General features: G+C 44.0%; 1 protein-coding gene across 9 annotated transcripts in view; it reads right to left on the bottom strand.

Moving 5' to 3' along the window:
* Window positions 1-12295: 12295 nt before the first annotated feature.
* DNAAF11 (dynein axonemal assembly factor 11) overlaps window positions 12296-22848 on the bottom strand; it is a 101864-nt gene continuing 91311 nt past the window's right edge. For 5 of the 9 annotated variants that reach the window (XM_071067817.1, XM_024796322.2, XM_071067818.1 and 2 more), the window contains one exon: window positions 12300-14594. In XM_071067817.1, the coding sequence (XP_070923918.1) occupies window positions 14420-14594 (175 nt within the window). In that variant the 3' untranslated portion in view covers window positions 12300-14419. Of the gene's footprint in view, window positions 14595-22848 lie in introns of all 9 variants that reach the window. The other 4 variants (XM_071067815.1, XM_024796321.2, XM_071067816.1 and 1 more) reach the window with 3 other exon arrangements.

The raw sequence follows: 22848 nt of genomic DNA, 5'->3' as shown, positions 1-22848 counted from the left end.
TCCTTTTTTTTTTTTTTTTGTTTTTGAGATGAAGTTTCACTCTTGTTGCCCAGGCTGGAGTGCAATGGTGCCATCTTGGCTTACTGCAACCTCCGCCTCCAGGGTTCAAGCAATTCTCCTGCCTCAGCCTCCCAAGTAGCTGGGATTACAGGTATGCGCCACTATGCCCAGCTGATTTTGTATTTTTAGTAGAGATGGGTTTCACCACGTTGTTCAAGCTGGTCTTGAACGTTAGGAGTTCAGGTGATCTGCCCACCTCGGCCTCCCAAAGTGCTAGGATTACAGGCATGAGCCACGGCTCCTGGGCAATTAGTATTGTATTTAAGAGTGTATATTCATGTCCATAAATGAAATTGCTCTATATACTTTTTAAATATCTAGTTAGATACTAAAATCGTGTTAAGTGTCATATAAATATTTAAGCAGCTTTTTCATCTCTTTTCCTTTCTCAGACCACCTTAAATGATATAGACTATTTTATATTTTGAACATTTTCTCGAATTCTCATAAAACTCCAAGGACTTGGGAATTTGCTGGTGGGGGAAGGAGGTTGTAGATCAAAGTTTGTTTCTTAATGTTGTAAAGTTTTAAAAGTTATTGGTCAATTTAAGTTTTCTATTTTTAATGCCAATTTTGTCATGAGATAGTTTTCCTGAAATTTCAAATGTATTGGTGTACAGTTTATTTAATATTTTATTAAGAAATTTAAAGTTCTTTTACATAGGTAGCCGGGTTCATGCTTTCATCCTACATTTTGTTAATCATTTTTTTATTTCATCATTTGCATCACCTTCCTCTTTCTTTCTTTTTTTTTTTTTTTTTTTGAGACGGAGTCTGGCTCTGTCGCCAGGGCTGGAGTGCAGTGGCCGGATCTCAGCTCACTGCAAGCTCCGCCTCCCGGGTTTACGCCATTCTCCTGCCTCAGCCTCCCGAGTAGCTGGGACTACAGGCGCCCGCCGCCTCGCCCGGCTAGTTTTTTGTATTTTTTAGTAGAGACGGGGTTTCACCATGTTAGCCAGGATGGTCTCGATCTCCTGACCTCGAGATCCGCCCGTCTCGGCCTCCCAAAATGCTGGGATTACAGGCTTGAGCCACCGCGCCCGGCCCCTCTTTCTTTCAAACATCTTGCCAGAGTTTATCTGATTAGTCTTTTCAAATAAACAGTCTTCTCTATTTGTTTTTCATTGTTGTTGTCCTCTAATTCATTGATTTCTGCCCTATCTTCATAATTGATTTTTCTCTTCTATCTTTGAGTTATGTATGTTTCCTTGTTTTCTAGCTTCCTGAGTTGAATTCTGAGTTTGTTTTTGTCTTTGATATTTTTTAATAAACGTACTTAAAGTTCAAGAAAAGTGAAAGACTTTTAAATGGGCAAAACTAAATTACTGGGTCACCTCTCTGGCCCACTTTTCCTTGTTGTCTCCAGATTTCATTGTCTATTTCAACAACCATATAATTTGTAGACAATTGATGACAAGACAAAAATGTGTCAAGGAGATTGCATTTGGTCATTGCCCTGTGGATAGACTGATTTTGTATTTATTTGTAAATTCATTTTAGCATCTGCATGCTATGTGCCAATGACTCTTGAATTCTCTTTGTAGCAGTTGTAATACCCTACAGTTTCACTCATTAGTGAGCTAAATACAATCTCCCACATTTATTTATTCTATATTTATAGGAGAGTTATAACTTTATCCAAAAAAGTATCTTTTAACTAAAGTTCTAAATTTTCTTCTAAGCAGTGAGCTTCATCTTTCACATTTTGACAAATCATCTTTTCATTATCATTTAAACTCATTTATTTCTTTTTAACCCAATTATCACTTTGTAGTCTGTTTTTATAGATTCAAAAATAGTTTTAGCTATCCCTTTATTGATTCCTAATTTTATTGTATATAATCAAATAGCCTTCATTTATGTATTTGTATCATTCCATTCCACAAAATTTCAAGGTATATTATAATGGTGTATGAAGCGTAATGTATAGAAAAATGTGAATTAAAAATTAGGTCATTGGAAAATGTATTATAAAGCAGATCTCAGTGTGCATACAGGCTGGGTCCACCTTGGCTGGACTCATTACTGCTGTCCAGGTACATCAGTTCATTCCCATGATGCTAATAAAGACATACCCAAGACTGGGTAATTTATAAAGGAAAGAGGTTTAATGGACTCACAGTTCCACATGGCTGGTGAGGTCTCACAATCATAGCAGAAGATGAAGGAAGAACAAAGGGACTTCTCACATGGTGGATGACAAGAGAGCATGTGCATGAAACTATAAAACGATTAGATTTTCATGAGACTTATTATCCATCTATCTCGAGAATATCACGGGAAAAACCCTCCCCCACGATTCAGTTACCTCTCACCAGGTCCCTCCCATGACACATGGGGATTATGGGAGCTACAATTCCAGATGAGATTTGAGTGTGGACACAGCCAAACCATATCACCACGTATATCCGGGTGTCTCCAGGGAATGGTAGGGTGATTGAGGAAAGACTCATAGTGGTGGGAGAACAAGCTGGGATGAAGGAGTGTTTAGAGACCCCCAAGGCCATCTCCAGGTTTGGTAATCTGCTCAGAGGACTCACAGGACACAGTCTATAGTCATACTCATGGCGATAATTTATTACAACAAAAGAATGTAAAGCAAAATCAGCAAAAGAAGTGTGCATGGGGAAAAGCCCAGAGGAAAGCTCCCAAGAGTCCTTTCCCCATGGGGTCACACGGCACATGTTAAATTCTTCCAGCAACGAGTTGTGCCATGTGTTAAATGCTGTCTACCAGGAATACTTCTTAGAGACTCAGGGCCCAAGGCTTTTATTCTCTGCCTCTCCTGGCACATAGCAAAATTCCAGACTCCCCGAAGGGAAAGCAAGAATTGAACATATACCACATTGTCTGTTTGGGTACTGTGCCACCCTTATCAATTCTGGGAATGGTGGAAACCCTCCCCAAATCCAAGTTCTCCAATGATGGCCATGCCTGCAGGTCTTTCTAAGGACAGCAGCCTCAGACCTGCTTTGTTAACTCATTTTTGGGGGAGAACTCAACCTGATGACAGTAGGGGTTGGCTTCAAGAGCTGTATCAAGAACAGACTTTAACCTCCCGAGAAGAGTGGTGCTTCAGAGGATAGTGTGGTGACAATTCCAAAATATGCCTTTAGCAGAACCTGAGGAAATTGGCTGAGTCCTAAGGAGAGATATGGCTTTGCATAGTGTAGCTACTTAAATAAAAATACCACTGCCTTCCTGACTTGGAGGAGAATGCTGGGAATTCAGGAGAAGAGACTGGGCACAGAATGCGTCATTGTCTGACAACGTCCTACAGCTCTGTTGGTTACCCAAGGCAGCAATTGCATGAACAATCTTTAAACAAAATAAGACCACGACTGTTCACAAGAAATGAGGCCAAGCAAAGTTATGTTACCAGAAAGAATATATATGACTACCATATGGAGTCCAAATCAGGTTGTTTGGAAAATAATGTTCATGGTGTGAGGTGGGTTTTATTTTGTATCTCAGAATGGAAGTGTCCTCCCTTCCTCCTGCCCTGTTCTAAGGGGTACAGCCTACTCTTCCAGATGGCCCCACCTAAACCTAAGCCTCACAGGGTCGGCCTGCAGCAAAACAAGATCCTACCTTTCTCTCTGAGGCTCCCAGGATGATGCAATTGACAACGTTTTTAAGACACAGCAGAAGGCTTAGCTTTGATCACTTAGAGGTCTGGTACTTCCAAGAAAATGGGACAGCTGGGGTCCTGTTGGGGGAAGAGGATTAAGAAGACAGGGCTTGAGAAGAGAGAGGAATGGAAGCATGGATTATGGAAAGAGTATCATTTGAGGACATCAACTCAAGTCCTAGAATGAGAGGCTTTGCTTCTGGAATGACACTGAAGGGGCTGGCAGTCCTTTCACCAGTGGTGTACAAAGTTGGGTCAATTATCGGAGCTTTTTGGAAAGAATACCTGAAGCTTTCTTGGAGATCCAGTATCTGTTTTTACTTTGAGGACAGGTGAGAACAATGACAAGGGATCCCCACTGTCAGGACTCTCATTATGCACCACTGGCTAGGTGATGGTCACTGACCATCCACGGCTGAAGACACAGGAGAGGGAGAAGGTATTCTCACTTCTACCCCAACACCCACCACTTGCACACAGAACAAAGGGCAGGGAAAACATTTTCAAGTCATGCAAAAGTAGTCTATTCTCTAAAGTCTGAGAGCCTTCAAAGAACTGCATTGGGAACTCTTCTATTAATAGTAAAGGATTGCCTGCAATTGTTGGACATGTTGGCATGGCCAGAGCCCGGGGCATGCGTAGTTGTCCAAAGAACAGCAGCAGAGACTGGAGGCTGGAGGGGAGGATGCCCCCCAGAAGGTGCTGTCCAGTTGGGTAGAGAAACATTGGCATGGTGAGAGGTTCCCCAGGAATACATGGGCCCACAAGCTGGAGGTCCTTCATTAGCAGATGGGGCTAGAGCCAGGGAAATTTGAATTAAGGCCATGACGATGATCACAGATAAACTCACATACTGACACCTTGGGAAATTCGAGTAATATTACATAGAATGCAAAGATAATACCAGAAAAATAATTAATGAATAGGTAAGTACAATATTACAGTTCAGTGTGGCTCTCAGAGAACTGCAGCCAGAGGAAATAAAAATTTTTGTTTTCTATTTTTATCTGCATAACCTAAGGAATACTAAAGAGGATCTAATTCATAATTCCAAACCACTCTTCTAAACTGCCTCTGAGGATCTTTATTTGGCCTTGCATTGATTTGTAAATATTTTTATCTCTAGAACCCTCCAAAGGAAGGAGCTGCAGGCAGTGGTGTAGGTTCTAAAAATGGCCTTGGGGTAAAATTAAATCTGTATCTCCCCACCCCCATCGCCCACATCTTTTATTTATACAACAACAGGTGAGGAACCACCTCCTCTTTTTGACAAAGGGAACATTGCAATGTCACCTAAGAGAACTTGAGCTTCATGGAGGAGGAAGGGCTGTATTTTCCAAAGATCTCCCAACAATATCTGTGGTTCCACAAGCTCTTTGAGAACCTTGTACTCGCCCCAGCAAGAGGTAGAGACTCTTCTCCCTTTGAACCTGGGCAGGCCTCTGTAATTTCCCTGATCCTTAGGGTATGACAGAAATGAGCTATGCAAACTTCCAAGGCTAGGGTTTAAAAATGCCATGCATCTGGCCAGACGTGGTGGCTCATGCCTGTAATCCCAGCACTTTGGGAGGCTGAGGCAGGCAGATCACGAGGTCAAGAGATGGAGACCATCCTGGCCAACATGGTGAAACCCTGTCTCCACTAAAAATACAAAAATTAGCCAGGCATGGTGGTATGCACCTATAGTCCCAGCTACTCGGGAGGCTGAGGCAGGAGAATTGTTTGAACTGGGGAGACGGAGGTTGCAGTGAGATTCTGTCCAAAAAAAAAAAAAAGCCATGCATCCCTTCATCGTTCTCTTGGGGTGCTCACTCTTGGAACCCAGCCACTCTGCCCTGCCCTGAGGAAGCCTGGACTAGCTGTATTGGACATGTGTGACCATTCTGGCTGTCAGGCCACTTGAAGGCTGGTCAAAAGCATCAACCGCTAAATGTACAAATAAAGACATCTCCAGATGATTCCAGCCTCCAGATTCCAAATCACTCCTGATTTGTGGGTCTTCCAAGCTGAGGCATAAGAGAAAAGACAAAGTGTCCTCATTATGCCTGTTGGCATTTCTGACCTACAGAGACCCTGAGCATAATAAAATTGTTGCTTTATGTCACTAAATACAGAATGGTTTGTTAGGTAGCAATAGTAACCAGACAGCATTGTTTTTCCCTTGTTGGTGCAAGTGAGCAGAGTAAATAATATGGTTCTCCATAATCCTGGGTCCTGCTGCAAGGAGCTCCGGGGTCAAGGTGGCCCATGATTTCTCACCTTGATAGCACGTGGACTGGCACACTTAGCCAGTGCAGCTGAAGCAAGATGATAGCTCATTATATCAGACTTCATTTCTCTCTGACGAAGGCTCCACTGGTTTACAATGATTCCAACAATGGATGTTCTTGTCAAGGAAGAGATGCCTTGTGCACTTTGTCTTGCCTTCCCCTCCACCAGCAGGACCTTCACTGTGTCCCTGGGCCCTGGCAGCACTCCCCACTCCTGGCCAAGCCTGAGAGGAGCTCCCCTGGGCCCCTCAGATCCAGCACACCACCAGCCTCAGTCCACAGCACCAGCAGGGGGTCAGTGGATATGTCACACTGGCTGTCAGGGATGGTGACAACCTTGGGGCTGTGGGCAGGGTGAGTGCTGTGGGAGGTGGTGGGAGGTGTGGCACATAGCAGGTTGGGGCCCAGATCTGATGTGTTCAACCTTGCCCTTGGGTAACAGTCAAAGGGGGCATTTATATCAAGGAGGGCAGAGGTTGGGGCCACGTTGGCACAGCAGATGATGGGGATTAAATGTAGACAGGGTTGAAAGAACTGGAGATGCTTTCTTTGAGGTAGCGTGTACAGGAGTTAGTTGCCAGTTGAATGTTGAATATAGGAAGCAGTGACCATGTTTTCTAATCTGGGTGATTGGAAAGTTAATCCATAAAACAAAAGCCAGAAGAGGCAGAATAAGATGAAGCAGCAGAAAAAATGAGGAGGAAGATACTGAACTTTGTATGGAATCACGTATAAGACATCCAGGAGAAGAGAGAGGAAGTTCAGGCACAAATTCAAGGCCTAAAATGGAGATTTCAGGGGCATCCAACCAGAGCTGGTGGCAGAAGCCATGAGACTGGGCCCTGGGAGGGGGTGCATATGGAGCAGAGTGGGGAGGGAAGAGGCGACCCTCAGTGACCAGCCTTCATGTGATGGCTGGAGGGAGCAGAGTCCTCAGCGAAGGAACATGAGAACTGGAATCATGGGACCTTGCAAGCGAATCTTCCCTGGCACCTGATATGGCTCCTCACACCTCCTAGGTCATTGGTAAATGTGTGCTAAGTGGAGAGCCCTAGCAGCTGGACAAGCTGCAGCTGATCTCGAATACAAGGAAAACACCAGACCAAATACAAAGAGCAATAATTAGGGAGCAGACGTAGAAGAGAACCACTAATTTAGCTTGGGTCTGCCACAGAGTGGTAGACTCATTGGCCTGACATGCGTCAATTGCAGATGGGGTAGCACTTTCCATCCAAATGCATCGGGAAAGCTGTGACAGGCTGCAAAGGGTGACAGATACACACCGCATGCTGCAAATCAGCTATCACATGGAGGGCAGCCTTTCCGTGAGCGTGGAAGGAGGACACCGCCACTCAGGCCTGGGGGGCTTGAGTCAGACTCACATCTCCTCAGTGGTCACTGTCAGTGGTCTCACCTGGACATTTGCATGCCACTCACATGCAGGGGCATGCAGTTGCCAGGCTCATCATGGCAGCCAGGAGGAGAATGCAGACACAAACAGCTGTGTGGGGGACGGTGGCCGGGATGGGCATTGATACCACAGGGCTGGTTCATGCTGCTCAAGAAAGGCCTGAGAAGAAAATCAGAAGGAAAATGCATGGCATGCAGGGCATTGGGCATCATGCCTGATAAGTTTCCTCCTTGTGAGGACTGGGAGGAGAACTGAAGGCCTCTCCTGCTGCTGGCGGTGCTCATGTGGGAGCCATAAACAAACCAGGTCCCCAGAAGTAAAAAAGGAGCAGAGGCAGAGCATAAGAGGGTGGCACAGGGGACTTTGGAAGGAGCAGCCGGAGTGCCAGGTTCTGGAATCACTGCTTACTATCCACGAACTTTTAAGCATGAATGTTAACCTTGTCAGTGTGATCCAAACACAACAGATTTATCTCCCACTATGCCTTCACCTTTCTTCAGTGGGGGTGGCCCTTTCCTGCCCCTGGATGAAGACTTAGGCAGATCCTGTGGCATTTCTTCTTGGCCCTTCAACCATTGGACTCATATTCTTCATCTATATTCAGAGATGAGATTGTCCCTAAAATGGTCAAAACCCTGGCATTGCATCCTCTGTCTCCTCTCCCTCCTCAGTCCCCTTCTCAGGATGCTGAGGTTAGAAATGCAACAGAAAAGGTGGCGGCAATGTAGTTCTTCCTCTCCCTTCTCTCATCCTGCTCATGTCATGGTCTACTGGACTCTGGATATCTAGCCCCCTCCTGCAGTGTGGGAGAGGTGGAGTGGGGAAGGAAGGAAGATAAAAGGGAGAATGCTGACTCTTCCCCCACCCTTCACCGTGCTGTGTGCCCAGGAAGATGACCTTGAAGGACCCCATCAACAGGCTCCCTTGCCTCTGGCTTCCAGTGGGTTTTGGTCACTGGGAAGCTTTAGCAAGAGATAGGAGGGAAGGAGGGAGTCAGGTTAAGATGTCTATTCTCCCAGCTGTCTCCCTGTGGGTGGCACTGGGCTGGCTGCCCCTGGAAGAGGGTCTCAGCTCCTGTCCGTTGCCTACTGGACTCAGCTGTCTCTCTGGGTCCTGGTGACCACCCCCTCCCTTATTCATTCAAGTCAAAGGCTAGGAAACATAGGACCTTGACTGCTCTTAGGGGCTTGGTGAGGCTTCCTGCTCTGCAGGGTTGGGGGAGAATTGGAGGCAGTTTTTCTCCCTCTTGAGACCTTTCCTAGCTCCTTCAGAGGTTCTCTGTTTGTCCCTCTCTCCTACATCCTTGGTTCTTTCCAATCCTTTGAGATTCCATCTTCAGTCCCTCGTGTCCTGCAGCACATCCCGCCTCTTCTTTCAGTCTCCTCACCCCTCCAGGTAGTGCACATGAACGGTGCCCTAGATGAACCCAGGCCGTCCTTTGCTCAGGGAACCTCAGCCAGCTTTAGGAGAGGGCCACATTCTCCCGTTGCCTCAGTACAGCCCTTCTCTCGCTGTCTGGACTGATTCTGCCCGCAGGATCGGACCCTGGCCCACTGTCATTTAGAAGCTTCTCAGGCATGAGTCACATACCAGCCTGTGTACCCCCAACTTCGGGAAACACTACCCAAGGGGACACCAAACAACACAGTGGTCCACAGTTACAGTGAGGCCAGTTTCACTCTGCTGTAAGAGACTGGGATGAGAAAGTTTTCGTTTTGAACCTAGCCAGCTTAGCTCCTTTACACGTCCTCTTTAGCTTATCACTGTTTGTATCATGTGATTTGTAGCTGCAAGACCCTAGCGGACACTTTCGGCATTCAATTTGGAAATCTCTTTCATTAAATGCATCAAGTCAGTAGGTGCATTAAAAATTTTTTTTCATGTTACCATAGGCAACAGTTCCTAAATTTTCTTCTACTACATAATGAGGACCTCCTTTCCTCCATCAGGGAAGAACATGTTCCTTAGTTTCCTGTACATCCTCACTGACAGCCTCCTGGGGCCTGTCAAGTTTCCTTAATAGTCTTGTGTAGCCACAGAGATGCACTGCTCAGACCTCTTCCAGACAGAACCTGCCACAAGGAGTGCAAAGAGCCGACAACCTCAGGGGCAAGTGCCTGCCAGGTCCACTGCAGCATGCGGGCGGAGGCCCCCACACTCTTCAAGGCAGCTTCCAGTCAATAACTCAACATGGCAGGGCATCCAGGCTTGGCCATTTCTGCCCAACATGCCCGTCTTCTGTGACAGTCTTTGTGCTGGAGCTCCCCATTGGCTGAGATTTTCTCAGAGCTGCAGTTAGAGGGTCCTTCTAGCCAATCCTCCTTCCTCTTCCTTCTGCCTCATTTTACAGGTGTCAAAGTCACATCTAAGCTTGAAAGTCTTAAGGCTTTCCATTTGTACTTCTGCTCCCCCTTTTCTCCTTCTTCCTTAGGCATTACCCGCCAGTAAATCTCTTGCAGTTCTAACTTCTTCTTGGTGTCTGTTTCCTGGAGCATCCAAATGCATCAGCCACCTCAGGGTCATTCCAGCTTGACTGCTCCCTGGCCCCCAGCAATAACCATATGTCTTAGGTTTTTGTTTTGGTAAAGCCCCATCTCCAGGTGCCAAATACGTTCTGATTGCTACTGCTACCAAATGAAAATTTACCTACCAAATTTAGTAGATTAAAACCATTGTATTTTGCCCACAATTTTGTGGGTTCAATTTTGGGAAAGCTCAGCGGGACAGTTTTCACTTGGGGTCTCTCCTGCTGTTGCAGCCAGATGTTGACTAGAACTGCAGTAATCTAAAGGCTTGACTGGACTGGACATAAAAGATGGCAGACTTGTCTGTTTGGAAGTTGATGCAGTAGCCAGGAACACCGCTGAGGCTGTGATTGGAACGCCCATGTTTGGCATTTCCAGCATGGCAGTCCCAGAGTGGTTGAACTTCTCCCATGGTGGCTGGATTCACCCAGAGCAAGTGTCCCAAGAGAACGAACCAGAATTGGTGTGGCTATGACAGCCATCTAGTGGTATGGCCATGAAAGCCTTATGACATTATTTCTATAGGTTAGAAGCAAGTCACAAGTTTAGCCCAGATTCAAGGTAAGAGGGCAGAGACTCCACCTCTTGATGGAAAGAATGTCCAGTAATTTGCAGATGTTTTTGGACTTTCACAGTGACAAATATGACAAAAATAGAAGCCAACACTTAGTCCCACATATAGCCACTTAAAGGCCCTATAGGACCAGCCAGCCACCTGGTGACAAGTTGATTATACAAGAACAATTCTATTATGGAAGAGAAAGACCCTTATTTTCACTGGAAAATGCACTTATTCTGAACATAAATCTTTCTTCCTTCCCTACGACGCTTCTGCCAAAACCACCATCTGTGGACTTACCTAACAAATGCCATATTCACTGTCATAGTATTTCATGGAGCGTCACTTCTAACCAGCGACTCAATTTCCAGCAAATGAAGCATGCCAATAGAATGATGCTATAGAATTCAATGAACTTACCCAGAGCAGCTGGCCTGATAGAACAATGAAGTGGCCTTTTGAAGGTTTAATTAAAGTGCCAGCATGTGATATAATGCTTTTTGTGGATGAGGTAATGTTCCTTGGGATATAACATAGAATCTGAATCCCCATTCAATATATGGTGCTGTTTCTCTCACAGCCAAGATGCACAGATCTGGGACCAAGGGATGGGAATGAGTATGGCCTGCTTACTACTGCCCCTACTAATTAACTTGACAACATTTTACTTCCTGCCTCTGGAACCTGGGGCTCTGCTGGTTTAGAGAGATTGGTTCCAAAGGAAAGAGTGCTTTCATCAGAAAACACAACAATGCTGCCTTCTGATTGCAAGTGGAGACAAATCTGGCCATGTTGGGGTCTTTGTGCTGTGAACTAACAGGCAAAGAAGGAAGTCAGTGTACTGGCTGGGTGATTTCACCGTCACAAGAAAATGAATAGCTACTGCTCACGGGCAGTAGGAAAGAAGACGGAGGGATTTAACTGAAATGCAGATAATTTTGGGGGCATCTTTTTAGTACCTCCAGTTTTGTGGTAACAGTAAATGGAAAACTAAACAGCCCAATACAGATAGGACTGTCAGTAGCTAGGAATGTGCAGGAATGAAGACTGAGTTGCCCCATGACGTCAGGAACTACCCCATGGAGTGGCTTGCTGAAGGAAAGGTAACATGAAATAAGTAGTGGAAGAAGAAGGGTATAAATATGTTACCAGCTGCAGCCACTGATCAGCTTCAAACACAAGATCTATAGTAGTGATGGTATTTCTTCCTTGCTTTGATACGAATATGTATGTGTGTAAACACACATATCCATATATAAAAATCTGGCTAGGTTTTGGAACACTTTTCCCGCAGATATCCTCCTGGTTTACTACCTGACAGCTGGATCTCCTTGGGGAAGAACCCTGCTATACTGCCAAAATTTTACTCTATAAATCTTCCTTCTAGCTTTCTGCAAAGGGACCCACATTTACGAGGGTGACTGTGCACTGAGAGGAAAGAAACACCCAGACATTTCAGGGATTACTGGACATTAACTCTGAAACAATGGTAATTCCTGGGGACCCAAAACAACACCGTGGACCACATATTTCCATCCACATAGGAATTTATCTATAGACGTAAATCCCTTCACTTTGTTTCTTTTTTTTCCATTCTAAAATAAGAGGTGTTAATAGTGGCTAACTTTATATCTCAATAGTTAATTCATAGGATATAAAAATGAGAGCGTGACTCCTCTAGAAGAGAAATAACCGTTAGTCATGGATGAATAAGGTCACATGTAGGACTCTGTATATCTTTTTTGGGAGAGGGATAATGTCCTCATCTGCTTGGGCTGCCACGAAAAAGTACCAGAGACTGCGTACTTAAAACAACAGAAATTTATTTCTCCCAGTTCTGGAGGCCAGAAGTCCGAGATCTCCTCCTGACTTATTACTATGTCCTCAGATGACTGAGAGAGCGCAGTCTCCAGTGTCTCTTCCTCTTTAGAACACAGATCCCATCATGAGGAACCAACCCTCCTGATACTATTTAATCCAATTATCTCCCAAAGGCCCACCTCCAAATACCATCACACTGGGGGTTAGGGCTTCCACATATAGATTTTGTGAGTACACAATTATTCAGTCCATAACAGATAGCACAGTTTTGTTTGTTTAATGGATAATTGTATTAGTTTGGTCAAAAGTATAATTTTGCTTTCTCTTTATGTAGAAGTTAAATACAGTCCTGACAAATGTACATGATTTCCAAGTTGGTAGAGTCTGAGTTCTCGTGGATTATAATATGTCAAGTTGGCTAAGGCTGGGAACCATTTTCCAGAATTTCCTTCCCTATGTGGTCCCTGGGTAGAGTTGACCATGAAGAAAGGTGTTACACTCAATCATCTCCATCAGTTGCAGTGACGGAGAGATGCAGAGGGTCAGTCTGCTGCAGCTGACCCTCGATCTCCACCGCTGTGCGTCCATCCCATCTTTCTTACTGCAGGCCTGCTGACGAAGGCTGGCTTCAAGCCCACCCACCAGGATCTTGGCCATGGACCAGAGGGGTAGCAGATAAATAGAGGCAACAATTCCAGCAGCATGATCATTTCCATAGACCTCTCCACAAGCTCCCAGTCACAGTCCTACTTCAGCTTCTCAGATTCTGTGCAAGTTCTGAATTGTCTACCTGCGCCAATGCTGCTTCTTCCAATTCTCTACCTCTCCCTTCCAGAGCTTCACTACACAGCTCTTCCCACAGTTGTGTCCAATTGCATTCCTACAACCAGTCCCTCATTCTCATCACATTTTTTCTGATGCATTTTGTTATCTGCTAAACATTAGCAGAGTCTTCCATTGGAAGCCTGTTTAATAGAGAATGGCCCTGTCTGAAAAAGCACCCATCACCCTTGATCCCCTCACTCTGACTCTCCTTCACAGCTCTGAACACCACCTGACATAGTCTGTGTGTATGTATTTGTCTGCTTTGTTACTACTAAATCCCTGATGAACAGAGAGGGGGCTAGCACTGAATAGTTGCTTAATAAGTATTTGTTGAATGAATATTTGGGGAAACTGATTCAAATGCTGCTATATCATGATCAGAGTAACAGTAATTTGTCCTACAATGTATGTGAAATATCGAATTCATAATGTTCTAGATAAAGAAGAGGTAAGATATTTAAAAAGTAAAGAAGGAAATAGTGGAGGAAGAGTGGGATGGGGAGTAAAAAAGTGAAGAAAGAGAATAAGGGGAGAAAAGTAATTGGGGAGGGAGGGGAAGAAGGAGCAGGGAGGAGGAGAGAGAGGAGAAGGGGAGGAGGAGAGAGAGGAGAAATGGAAGAAGGAGAGAGAGGAGGCTCTCAATGAATGGCTGACACTGTACTAAGTGCTTTCTGCCATTTATCTTGAGACAAACCTGTGAGGCAAGTGTTATTATTCCCAGATTATACATGAAGCCACTAAAGCTCAGAGAATTAAAGGACTTGCTGAAGGTCTTTACAAAGTGATTGAGCTGAAATCCAAACACAGGGTGTCTGGCTTAAAAACTCGTATTCTTGCCATTATACCATGCCACCAGAGAAAGCAGACACATCATGAGAAGGAAAATGGAAATGCTGTTTAAAATCATATTAAAGTATTCCAGTTGGGTCTGAAATTATAGGTTTAACTTCTAAGCTTGACCAATTTGCTGAAGTACCAATTTAATACTCAGTCCTTTTATCTATGAATTAATACTTTGTATAAGTAGACAATTTTGGGATTTATAATCGATGTTTTATGCAATAGTTCTATGATCTTACTAAACATTTTCAATACCAACCCTTTATTATAGGCAAATGATGAGTTATAGCATTTAAGACATACATTTTAATTTTAAGCTAGCTTAAGGATATTACTATGCAAAGGAAGTTAAAACACTGGAGTAGCGATATTGACAAATAACTCTGTGTTAATCCCAGGAATAATATGCATGTGGTCTCTACACCAACCAAAACTGGACCTGGCGGGTCCCAGCCAGTGGCAATGCAGCCAGATATTTCAAATCAGCGGAGGCACTACAGGGTTGTCTTCAAAGGTTGGGTCTTCCTCGCTTGGTATCATTTTGGGTTCAGGTCGTCTTCTGGGTGTGTGTTTTTTCTCTTGAACTATGTTAGTCACATCAGGGAATGAGTGCTTGCTAGGATCTACTTCTAGTTTCTCCATGTGCTTGCTTCTACAATAACAAAAAAAAGACAAACAGAAACGGATGCTACATCCTTTAAAATTTCAAATAGATTCAACTCACCCATCCATTTATTCAGCAAACATTGGCAAGTAATGTCCCTGGAGCTTAGAAATAGAGAGAGAGAGAGAGAGAGAGAGAGAGAGAGAGAGAGAGAGAGAGAGAGAGAGAGAATGTCCCTAGCGTCAAGAAGCTTAGAGCCTTGTAGATTCTGACCTGTGGAGAAGAAAAGTACTAAAAAAAAAAAAAAAAAAAAAAAAAAGTCACTGGGCTTCTGCTAGTGCACAGGCAATTGGAGGAGATGTCACCTGTGAAACTTTACCTCCCTAAGAATTTGTATTTGATAACTGAAATGATACAGGAAGCAAAGCCCTACAGCCAAGATTAATAACTGAATCCTTCCAGGGAGGTCTTATTCCTTAATGCAGCTCATCAGGCTTCTGAACCCTCCTGCTTCAGAAAATCTAACTTGTAGGGGTTTGGCAGGGGCATCTACATGACAAGTTCAGGTGCCTAGCAAAGTGCAGCCCCAGCAACCTCTCCTCCCACAAGAGCCTGTGCCTTCTGCACTCACTCAGTTCTCTCGGCAATAGCAAGCATGAAACAGAAGAAGGGGGCACCTCGGTTGGCCAATGTTCCCAATATCATGGTCAGATAGAAAACTGTAGGTAATCAGGTCTCTGGACTGCATTCCCTGCAATTTTGATCCAATAAGACTGGAGTTGGGCCCGGTGGCCTGTATTTTTATAACATTCCCCCAAATTATATTGATAATCAGTCGAATTGTTTTGGAGTCACTGCACCATTCATTCAAACGTTCATTGAACAGATACATGTTAAATATCTATGATATTCCAGGTGCTGTATAGGCACCAGGGAAACCATGGTCTGTGCAAACAGACCTGGTTCCTGGTAATATCTTATAGCACAATGTGGCTTGAACATAGAATTTATGACACTGTCATATACCTGTTTCATTATGTGTCTGTTTTCACACAATACTTGTATCTTTGATGCAAAGATTTTGTCTTTTTCATCTTTTATCCTAGGCAGATGGCTGTATTGAATAAATGTTGTTGAATAGGTGAAAAAAAATTTTTTTTCTATTGGGGAAATAATGAAATTATATAAGAAATTATCTCTGACCTAAAGAAAATCACAGTCCGTTGAATCCAGGAGCTCTAAACTGATGCCTTCAGACTAAGCTCATCCAGTGAACACCCTTTGTCAGGGCAGGAAGATTCCATTTTCTTTTGAAAGTGTCAGCTCTCTATTGTCTTTGCAACCATCTCCCTTCATTTCTGTAATCTGCCTAGCCCTTGAAGGCATTTGAATTTTTGATCCTTCACACTATTTTGAGTAATACACAAGGACCTGCTGAAGAAAAAATACAAAATATACAAAGAATATGAAATAGTATATTCAGAAGTCCAAACAGCATACCATAAACTCCATATGCCACAGGAAGGAGAAAAAATGGAAAGGGGCTTGTGTAGCCTCTGAAGGGGTGACAGAGGTGGGAATTCAAAGATGCTCTGAAAGATGTGAAGGAATGTGGGTGAGCAGTAAAGACAGAATTAATGCTCCAGAGAAATGAATGGTGCTGTGGTCATGTCCTGAACATACCTTCCTCTCAGATGCCTTGGTGCCACAGTATTCACTGAACCACCTGCCTTTAAAAGAATAGAGTTTTGTGGTGTCAGCTATGATGCTGCTTATTCTTTTCTGCATAGTCAGTCATCATAAGGTTGGTGGCTGACTGTGCAGAAAACAGTAAACATGGCAGACCAGAGATGACTATCTTTAGAAGGTAGGCCTGCAAGGTTGGGCATTGGCTGGTAAGCTGTTCCCTACAGCCACGTGAAACTTTCCCTAAACAATAAGGGTAGCTCACTATGCCTTGCAATGTGCAATGTGTGCAGTCAATTTGGTTTATGCTTTCCTTCTGGGACTGCATAACATTGGCACCTGCTAGGCAGAGGGTGCCTACCACCGGCACCCAACAAAACCCTGAGCATTCAGTCTCTAATGAACTTCCCTGATGGACAACATTTCACATGTGTTGTTGCAACCCATTGCAGGAGGAATTAAGCATGTCTTGTGTGACTCCACAGGGAAAGGACCCTTAGAAGCTTGCACCTGGCTTTTTCTGGACTTAGGCTTTTGCTGATTTTGCCTCCTATTCTTTTTTTTTTTTTTTTTTTTTTTTTGAGATGGAGTCTCGCTCTGCCGCCCAGGCTGGAGTGCAGTGGCCGGATCTCGGCTCACTGCAAGCTCCACATCCCGGGTTCACGCCATTCTCCTGCCTCAGCCTCCCGAGTAGCTGGGACTACAGGCGCCCGCCACCTCGCCCGGCTAGTTTTTTGTATTTTTTAGTAGAGACGGGGTTTCACCGTGTCAGCCAGGATGGTCTCGATCTCCTGACCTCATGATCCGCCCGTCTCGGCCTCCCAAAGTGCTGGGATTACAGGCTTGAGCCACCGCGCCCGGCCGCCTCTTATTCTTTTGCTGCAATAAATCTTAGCCATGAGCGTAATTAGATGCTGAGTCCTGTGAGTTCCTCTAATTAATCTCTGAACCTGGGGTCATCCTGGGGACCCTCAACACACTGTCTTTTGTTGAGCCCCATGCTAAGGCCTTTACTTGTGTCATCAAATCCTCAGACCCAGTGGGAGGACAAGAGGAATAGTCAGCCAAGGTCCCACAGATATACACAGGCAGAACTAGCTGGGAACTGAATCCAAATCTCTGGCATTCACATCACCATACTGTTCCTCACAGAAAATGAGGCACCAAACACACAGCATAAAGAGGGGTTTCCTATTCTTGACATTTGGCACATAAGCTTATATCCATCAAAACAAACAGTTCTCCAGGTCAGCATGAATATTGAAACCAATTGTGTTACGACACAGTAAACCCACAACCTGCTAGGCCCTCTTTCGTCTCATTTATTTCTTGGTAATCAAGAAACAAAGTTCGTTACTGCAAGTCAAGAGGCAGTAGAGCGTCTAGGGTAGCTTGCAAGATCCTGGCTTCTACCTGCTAAGCTGTTGGCCCTTGTGAGTTACTCAGCCACTTTGTGCCTCAAAGACCTCATCTTTAAAATAGGGATGATGACAATGAACATAAGGCCGCTGTCAAGATCAAATGAGTTCATCCATGTAAAGGACACAGAGAAGTGCCAGAAACACAGCAGGCATTCCATAAGTGTCAGTGCCATGTAGGAAAAGGGTGGCATCAGTCAGTATGTACTAGGATATGGGTAAGAGTTGGTAATGCAATTCACTATGCTTTTCAGCACACATCTTTTAGGTGTGCAGTGCTGTAATCAGTGCCAGGAATTTAAAGATGAGTAAGACATGGTGTGTGCCCATAATGAAAGGAGGAGGACACAAATATACTTGGCTATTTTGCACCAGGGTGGCAAGGGCTCTGCAAGCAGGATAAACAAGTCAGGTTAAAGCACAAGGAGACAACATCACCAAGGCCTGGAAGGAATTACGGTAGGAATCATAGAGTAAGGGAACTGGCACCTGGCACTGGGGGCAGGGTGGGGGTGGTATTTTCCAAGATTTTGAGGAGGAAGAACATTCCGGAGAGGTAACACTGACAACAGGTAAGAAAATATTTGTTCTGCTTACTCTTAGCCTGATATCTGCAGAGAGTGAGGTACCCAAGGTGGGGATGGGGGAAAGAGTGGGAGTGTCTGGCCCAGTCCAGTCAGGGTAGGGCCTGGGTGAGTGAGGGAAGCTTGGATGGCTGGGTAAGGTAATCTGTTGAGGAGGCTGCCTGGAGAAGTGTTTAAGGTAAGACACTGAAAGTCTTCAGCTCTGCGGCAAGTGCTGGTGCCACAACTCTTGGGAACTGGGGCACCTCGCCCATCACATTTTTCTTTTCACTTTTAGATACTCAAGCAGTAAGGAGTGTGCTTATTTTTAGGAAAGTTAGAGACGGATTTTTCAAGTAAGGGAATGATGTTTAACAACCTATTTATTATATTTAGTGTCATGTAAATATAGTTAGAAAACAGAACACTGACACTACTTCTTGTTACTGTCCTGCTAAGTTTCCAATTTTTCTTTAATTGCTATTTGTCACAACAAGATAATTTACCTTCTCTTTCATTGGCTTCTCACAATTCATGTACCCGTTCATTCAATAAGTGTTTACTGAGTACCTACTATGCACCCAGGTTTGTGTGTGTCCTGGAGACTGAAAATGAAAAGCTGTCTTCCTATCCTCAATAACCTTACTAAGAAGATAAAATAATACTATTGTCATTAGGAAAAAGAGATGTTATATAGTCATTATTGTACTTAAAGAAGCTATATGATGTGTGCCCAAGTGAGACAATTTGACTGACCAAATTGACCCAGTTGTTTTGGTGAATTGAAAGGGATGTGTTGCTGTTTTTAATCATCTCTCAATATAAGTTGGGTATCCCTAACCTGAAGTTCCGAAATCCAGAATGCCCCCAAATCTAAACTTTTTTGAGCACTGACATAATGCTCAAATGAAATGCTCAATGGAGCACTTCAGATTTTCCAGTTAGGAATGTTGAACTGGTATCATGCAAATATTCCACAATCTGAAAAAATCCAAAATAAAAGCAAGCCTGGTCCTAAGCATTTTGGATAAGGGATACTCAACCTGTATGTTCACAGTCTTATCTGATGCTCATACCATCACTGAGCGCCCCCATCCCTTCCCCTCCTCACTGATGCAGATGTGGGAGAAGGGAGAGGGGCAGGGGTCCATTAGAGGCTGAAGCTGAGGGTCAGGCTCAGGATTGGGGCAAGCACAGATACTTCATTTCTTATGTGGTGATTTTAATACTTTTTAAGCCTTTTTATTGAGTGCAATACATGTATAGAAAAGTGACCAAATCATAAGAGTGAAACTTTCATTAATTGAATGCACCGTGGATTAAGAAGCAGAACATTATCAGCATTCTAGGAGCTCCTACTTGCCCTTCCAGCCATGATGCCCCCACTGAAACCATCATCTTGGAGGCTACCATTTTGCCTACCAAGCCTTCCTTCTCACGGAGGGTGCTAGTATGAGGATTTGCTATTTGAAACTCCAGAGTTCATCTGTGACACTCAAGGAAAGGCCAATAGAATACAAAGATGCTGACCTGGGGTCTTAACTGCTAAGCTGGCGAGCCACCTACAAAAGCACCTTCTTCCAGAATAATTGTTCTTTGAGGCAATAAAACATCCTACATTTTAAAGTCCATTTTAGGTATTCTATTACTAGTAGACAAATATATCCTGATACAAGTCAGGTCCAAATGTCATCTATCAGTACATATAGAAACATAGGGAAAAGAATGCCAACTTCTCCCTGGGAACCAGGAATCCCATAACCTAATGTGAATCTTTACATAGGTAAATTAGACCAATTATGACTAAGTTTTTATAATTGTAGTTATCATTTAGCAGAGTTATTCAGTTGTACAAATAATTAATAGTGATGTTAATAACAATAGCCACTGATATTGACACGGTAGTTTAAAATTTTTTTTTCAGATGGAGTCCTGCTCTGCTGCCCAGGCTGGAGTGCAGTAGTGCAATCTTGGCTCATGGCAACCTCCACCTCCTGTGTTCAAGTGATCCTCCCACTTCAGACTCCCAAGTAGCTGGGGCTACAGGTGCACACCACCATGTCTGGCTAATTTTTGCATTTTTAGAAGAAACGGGGTTTTGCCGAAAGTTGGCCAGGCTGGTCTTAACTTCTGACCTCAGGTGATCCGACTGCCTTGGCCTCCCAAAGTGCTGTGAACTCAATCACAATAGAGGATTTCAATTACTCATGGATCTCTGGAGTCAGAAACAGTGAGCAGCTAAGCCTGGGGCACTTGAGGATCATAGTAATCTCCAAAATAAAGAGAAGAGGGGCCTTTTCTCTTTTGTTTTCCCCGCCTTAATGTCAGAGGACAGATGCCCATCACTGGTCTTACCCAACACCTGACCTTCAGAAACATCACCTCTAGAATCCAGTAAGACTAGCTGGAAGACAAAATCAACAGATTTATCATCATGGAAGTAAGCAAGAAAAAAGAAAATGCCTAAAATCAATCACTAAGTGCAAAACACATCAGAGATTCATTCCTTTTATCAAAAAAACATAAAGAAAGAACTTTTTTCTGGTGTCCTAGTAAGCTAGCATGTTTGGACCAAAGACTCCCACCTCCCACTGAAAACTTTCTTGAGATCATGAAAGACTTGATAAGATCACAAGGAACTACAAGGTCAGAAATCAAGGGAAGTGGGAACTCAGAAGGAGGAGCAGAGGCCTGAAGTCACCTTGCCCTGAGAGCAGTTGGGGAGCCCTTGAAGTTGTGCTTTGGTCAATCTGACCTTACGGAGTCTGAAGACAGAGGCCAAGGCCCTGAACATGCCCGGTGGGCAGTCTAACGGGACACCCTCTCCATAGTAAGGGTGCAGTGCCAAAGAGCTTCTCTTGTTTTAAGAGTGAACGAGAAGTAAATGCCCACTGCTCACCTCCGCAAGGCACTTTGAGGAAAGCTGCTTCAGTGGGGCCGAGGAAAACTGAGTTGTCACCACAAGCTAGAAAGTTTATAGCAGTTTTTGGTTAAAAATCCTCAATCTTGAATTTAGATGAAAGTGGTTCCAAATTGGCAGTGTTTTTCTCTGCAGCACATGCCAATGTTCCCTGGCCAAGTACCTCCCAGGCCTCTAAGGAAGCACCAGACTATTTTCCTAGGCAGTGGAGTGTGAAGCAAGTTGCCTGTGCACTGGTTACCAACTTGCCGGAGTCCAGTAAAACAGAACACCCCCATATACAACAGGTTGCATGAAGCAGATTTATTCCTTATAGACAGGCAGCAGAGAACAACAGAAACCATAGGTGCATTGGGGGCTGCACCCCAAAGCTCAGGAAAGCTGCCTGGGAAGCAGATGGCATCTCTTCTGCACATGCCCCACTTGTACCACAGCACAGGGACCCCAGGAAGCAGCCCGTCCTGGATTGTATACCCCTGGACCACATGATCACTGGGATGAAGCTTTGAAGGACATATGTTTCCGGGGTGGGGAAGGCGACTGAAACAGAACTGAGGCTATTTCAGCCAGCTCCCTCTTATCTCAAGATGTTGTATTCCCAGCACATTCCACAATTATTCCTGTGAACTACAACTAAGAAAGTAGGGGGAAAGGGTTGGTCCAAGGTCACTCAGAGAACTGTTCTATATGCAGTAGCTCACAGTAAAAAATAAACAACTAGGCCAGGCATAGTGGCTCATGCCTGTAATCCCAGCACTTTGGGAGTCTGAGGTGGGAGGATCACTTGAGGTCAGGAGTTTGAGACCAGCCTGGCCAACATGGCAAAAACCTGTCTCTACTAAAAATACCAAAAAATTAGCTGGGCATGGTGGCACGTGCCTGTGGGTCCCAGGTATTCAGGAGGCTGAGGCACAATAATCGCTTGAACCTGGAGGCGGAGACTGCAGTGAGCCAAGATCATGCCATCGCATTCCAGCCTGGGCAACAAAGGAGAAACTCTGTCTCAAAAAAACAAATAAATGAACAACAAAAAAAAGATGACTACTCAAGGAAAAAAAAAAACCCACAAGAACCAATAGAATTAACAAGAACAGAAATAGAAATATAAAAACTTCAGATATTGGAATATGAAAACATGAACTACAAAACCACTACAATTACTATGTTTAAATAACATGTCTCAGACTTCCTAGTAAAAGATGGAAAGCTTCCCTCTAGACTCAGCAGAACAACAAAGATGCTGCCCTCACTCCACTACTCACCACTATCCTGGAGCTTTTCCCTGTGCAGTAAGGTATGAAGAGGAAATAAAAGAGATAAGGATCAATTGGAAAGCAAGCAAGCAAGCAAGCTGCCATTCTTTGCAGGCATATAGAAAATCTAAAAGAACCCACAGATACGTTAATAAAATAATGAGAGAGATTAGTAAAGTTGCTGGCTACAAAATCAAACACAAAAGTAGACTACTTAGTGGCGATGGTTGCACAACATTGTGAATATACTAAATGCCACTGAATTGTACACTTTTAAATGATTACAATGGTAAATTTGAGGTAATGTGTATTTTACCACAATGAAAAAGTAAATTGCAATCTATATACCAGCAGCAGAGAAAAAAATAAAATAAATAATACATTTGTGATAGCATCAAAATATCATACACCTAAAAATTAATAAAACATTGGTATGTTTATGGAAAAGTTATAAAGAGATAT

This window comes from Macaca nemestrina, chromosome 8, assembly GCF_043159975.1.
Source record: "Macaca nemestrina isolate mMacNem1 chromosome 8, mMacNem.hap1, whole genome shotgun sequence".
Classification (NCBI taxonomy): Eukaryota; Metazoa; Chordata; class Mammalia; order Primates; family Cercopithecidae; genus Macaca; species Macaca nemestrina.
The sequence above is the reverse complement of the archived record's forward strand: the minus strand, read 5'-3'. Positions and strand labels throughout refer to the sequence as shown.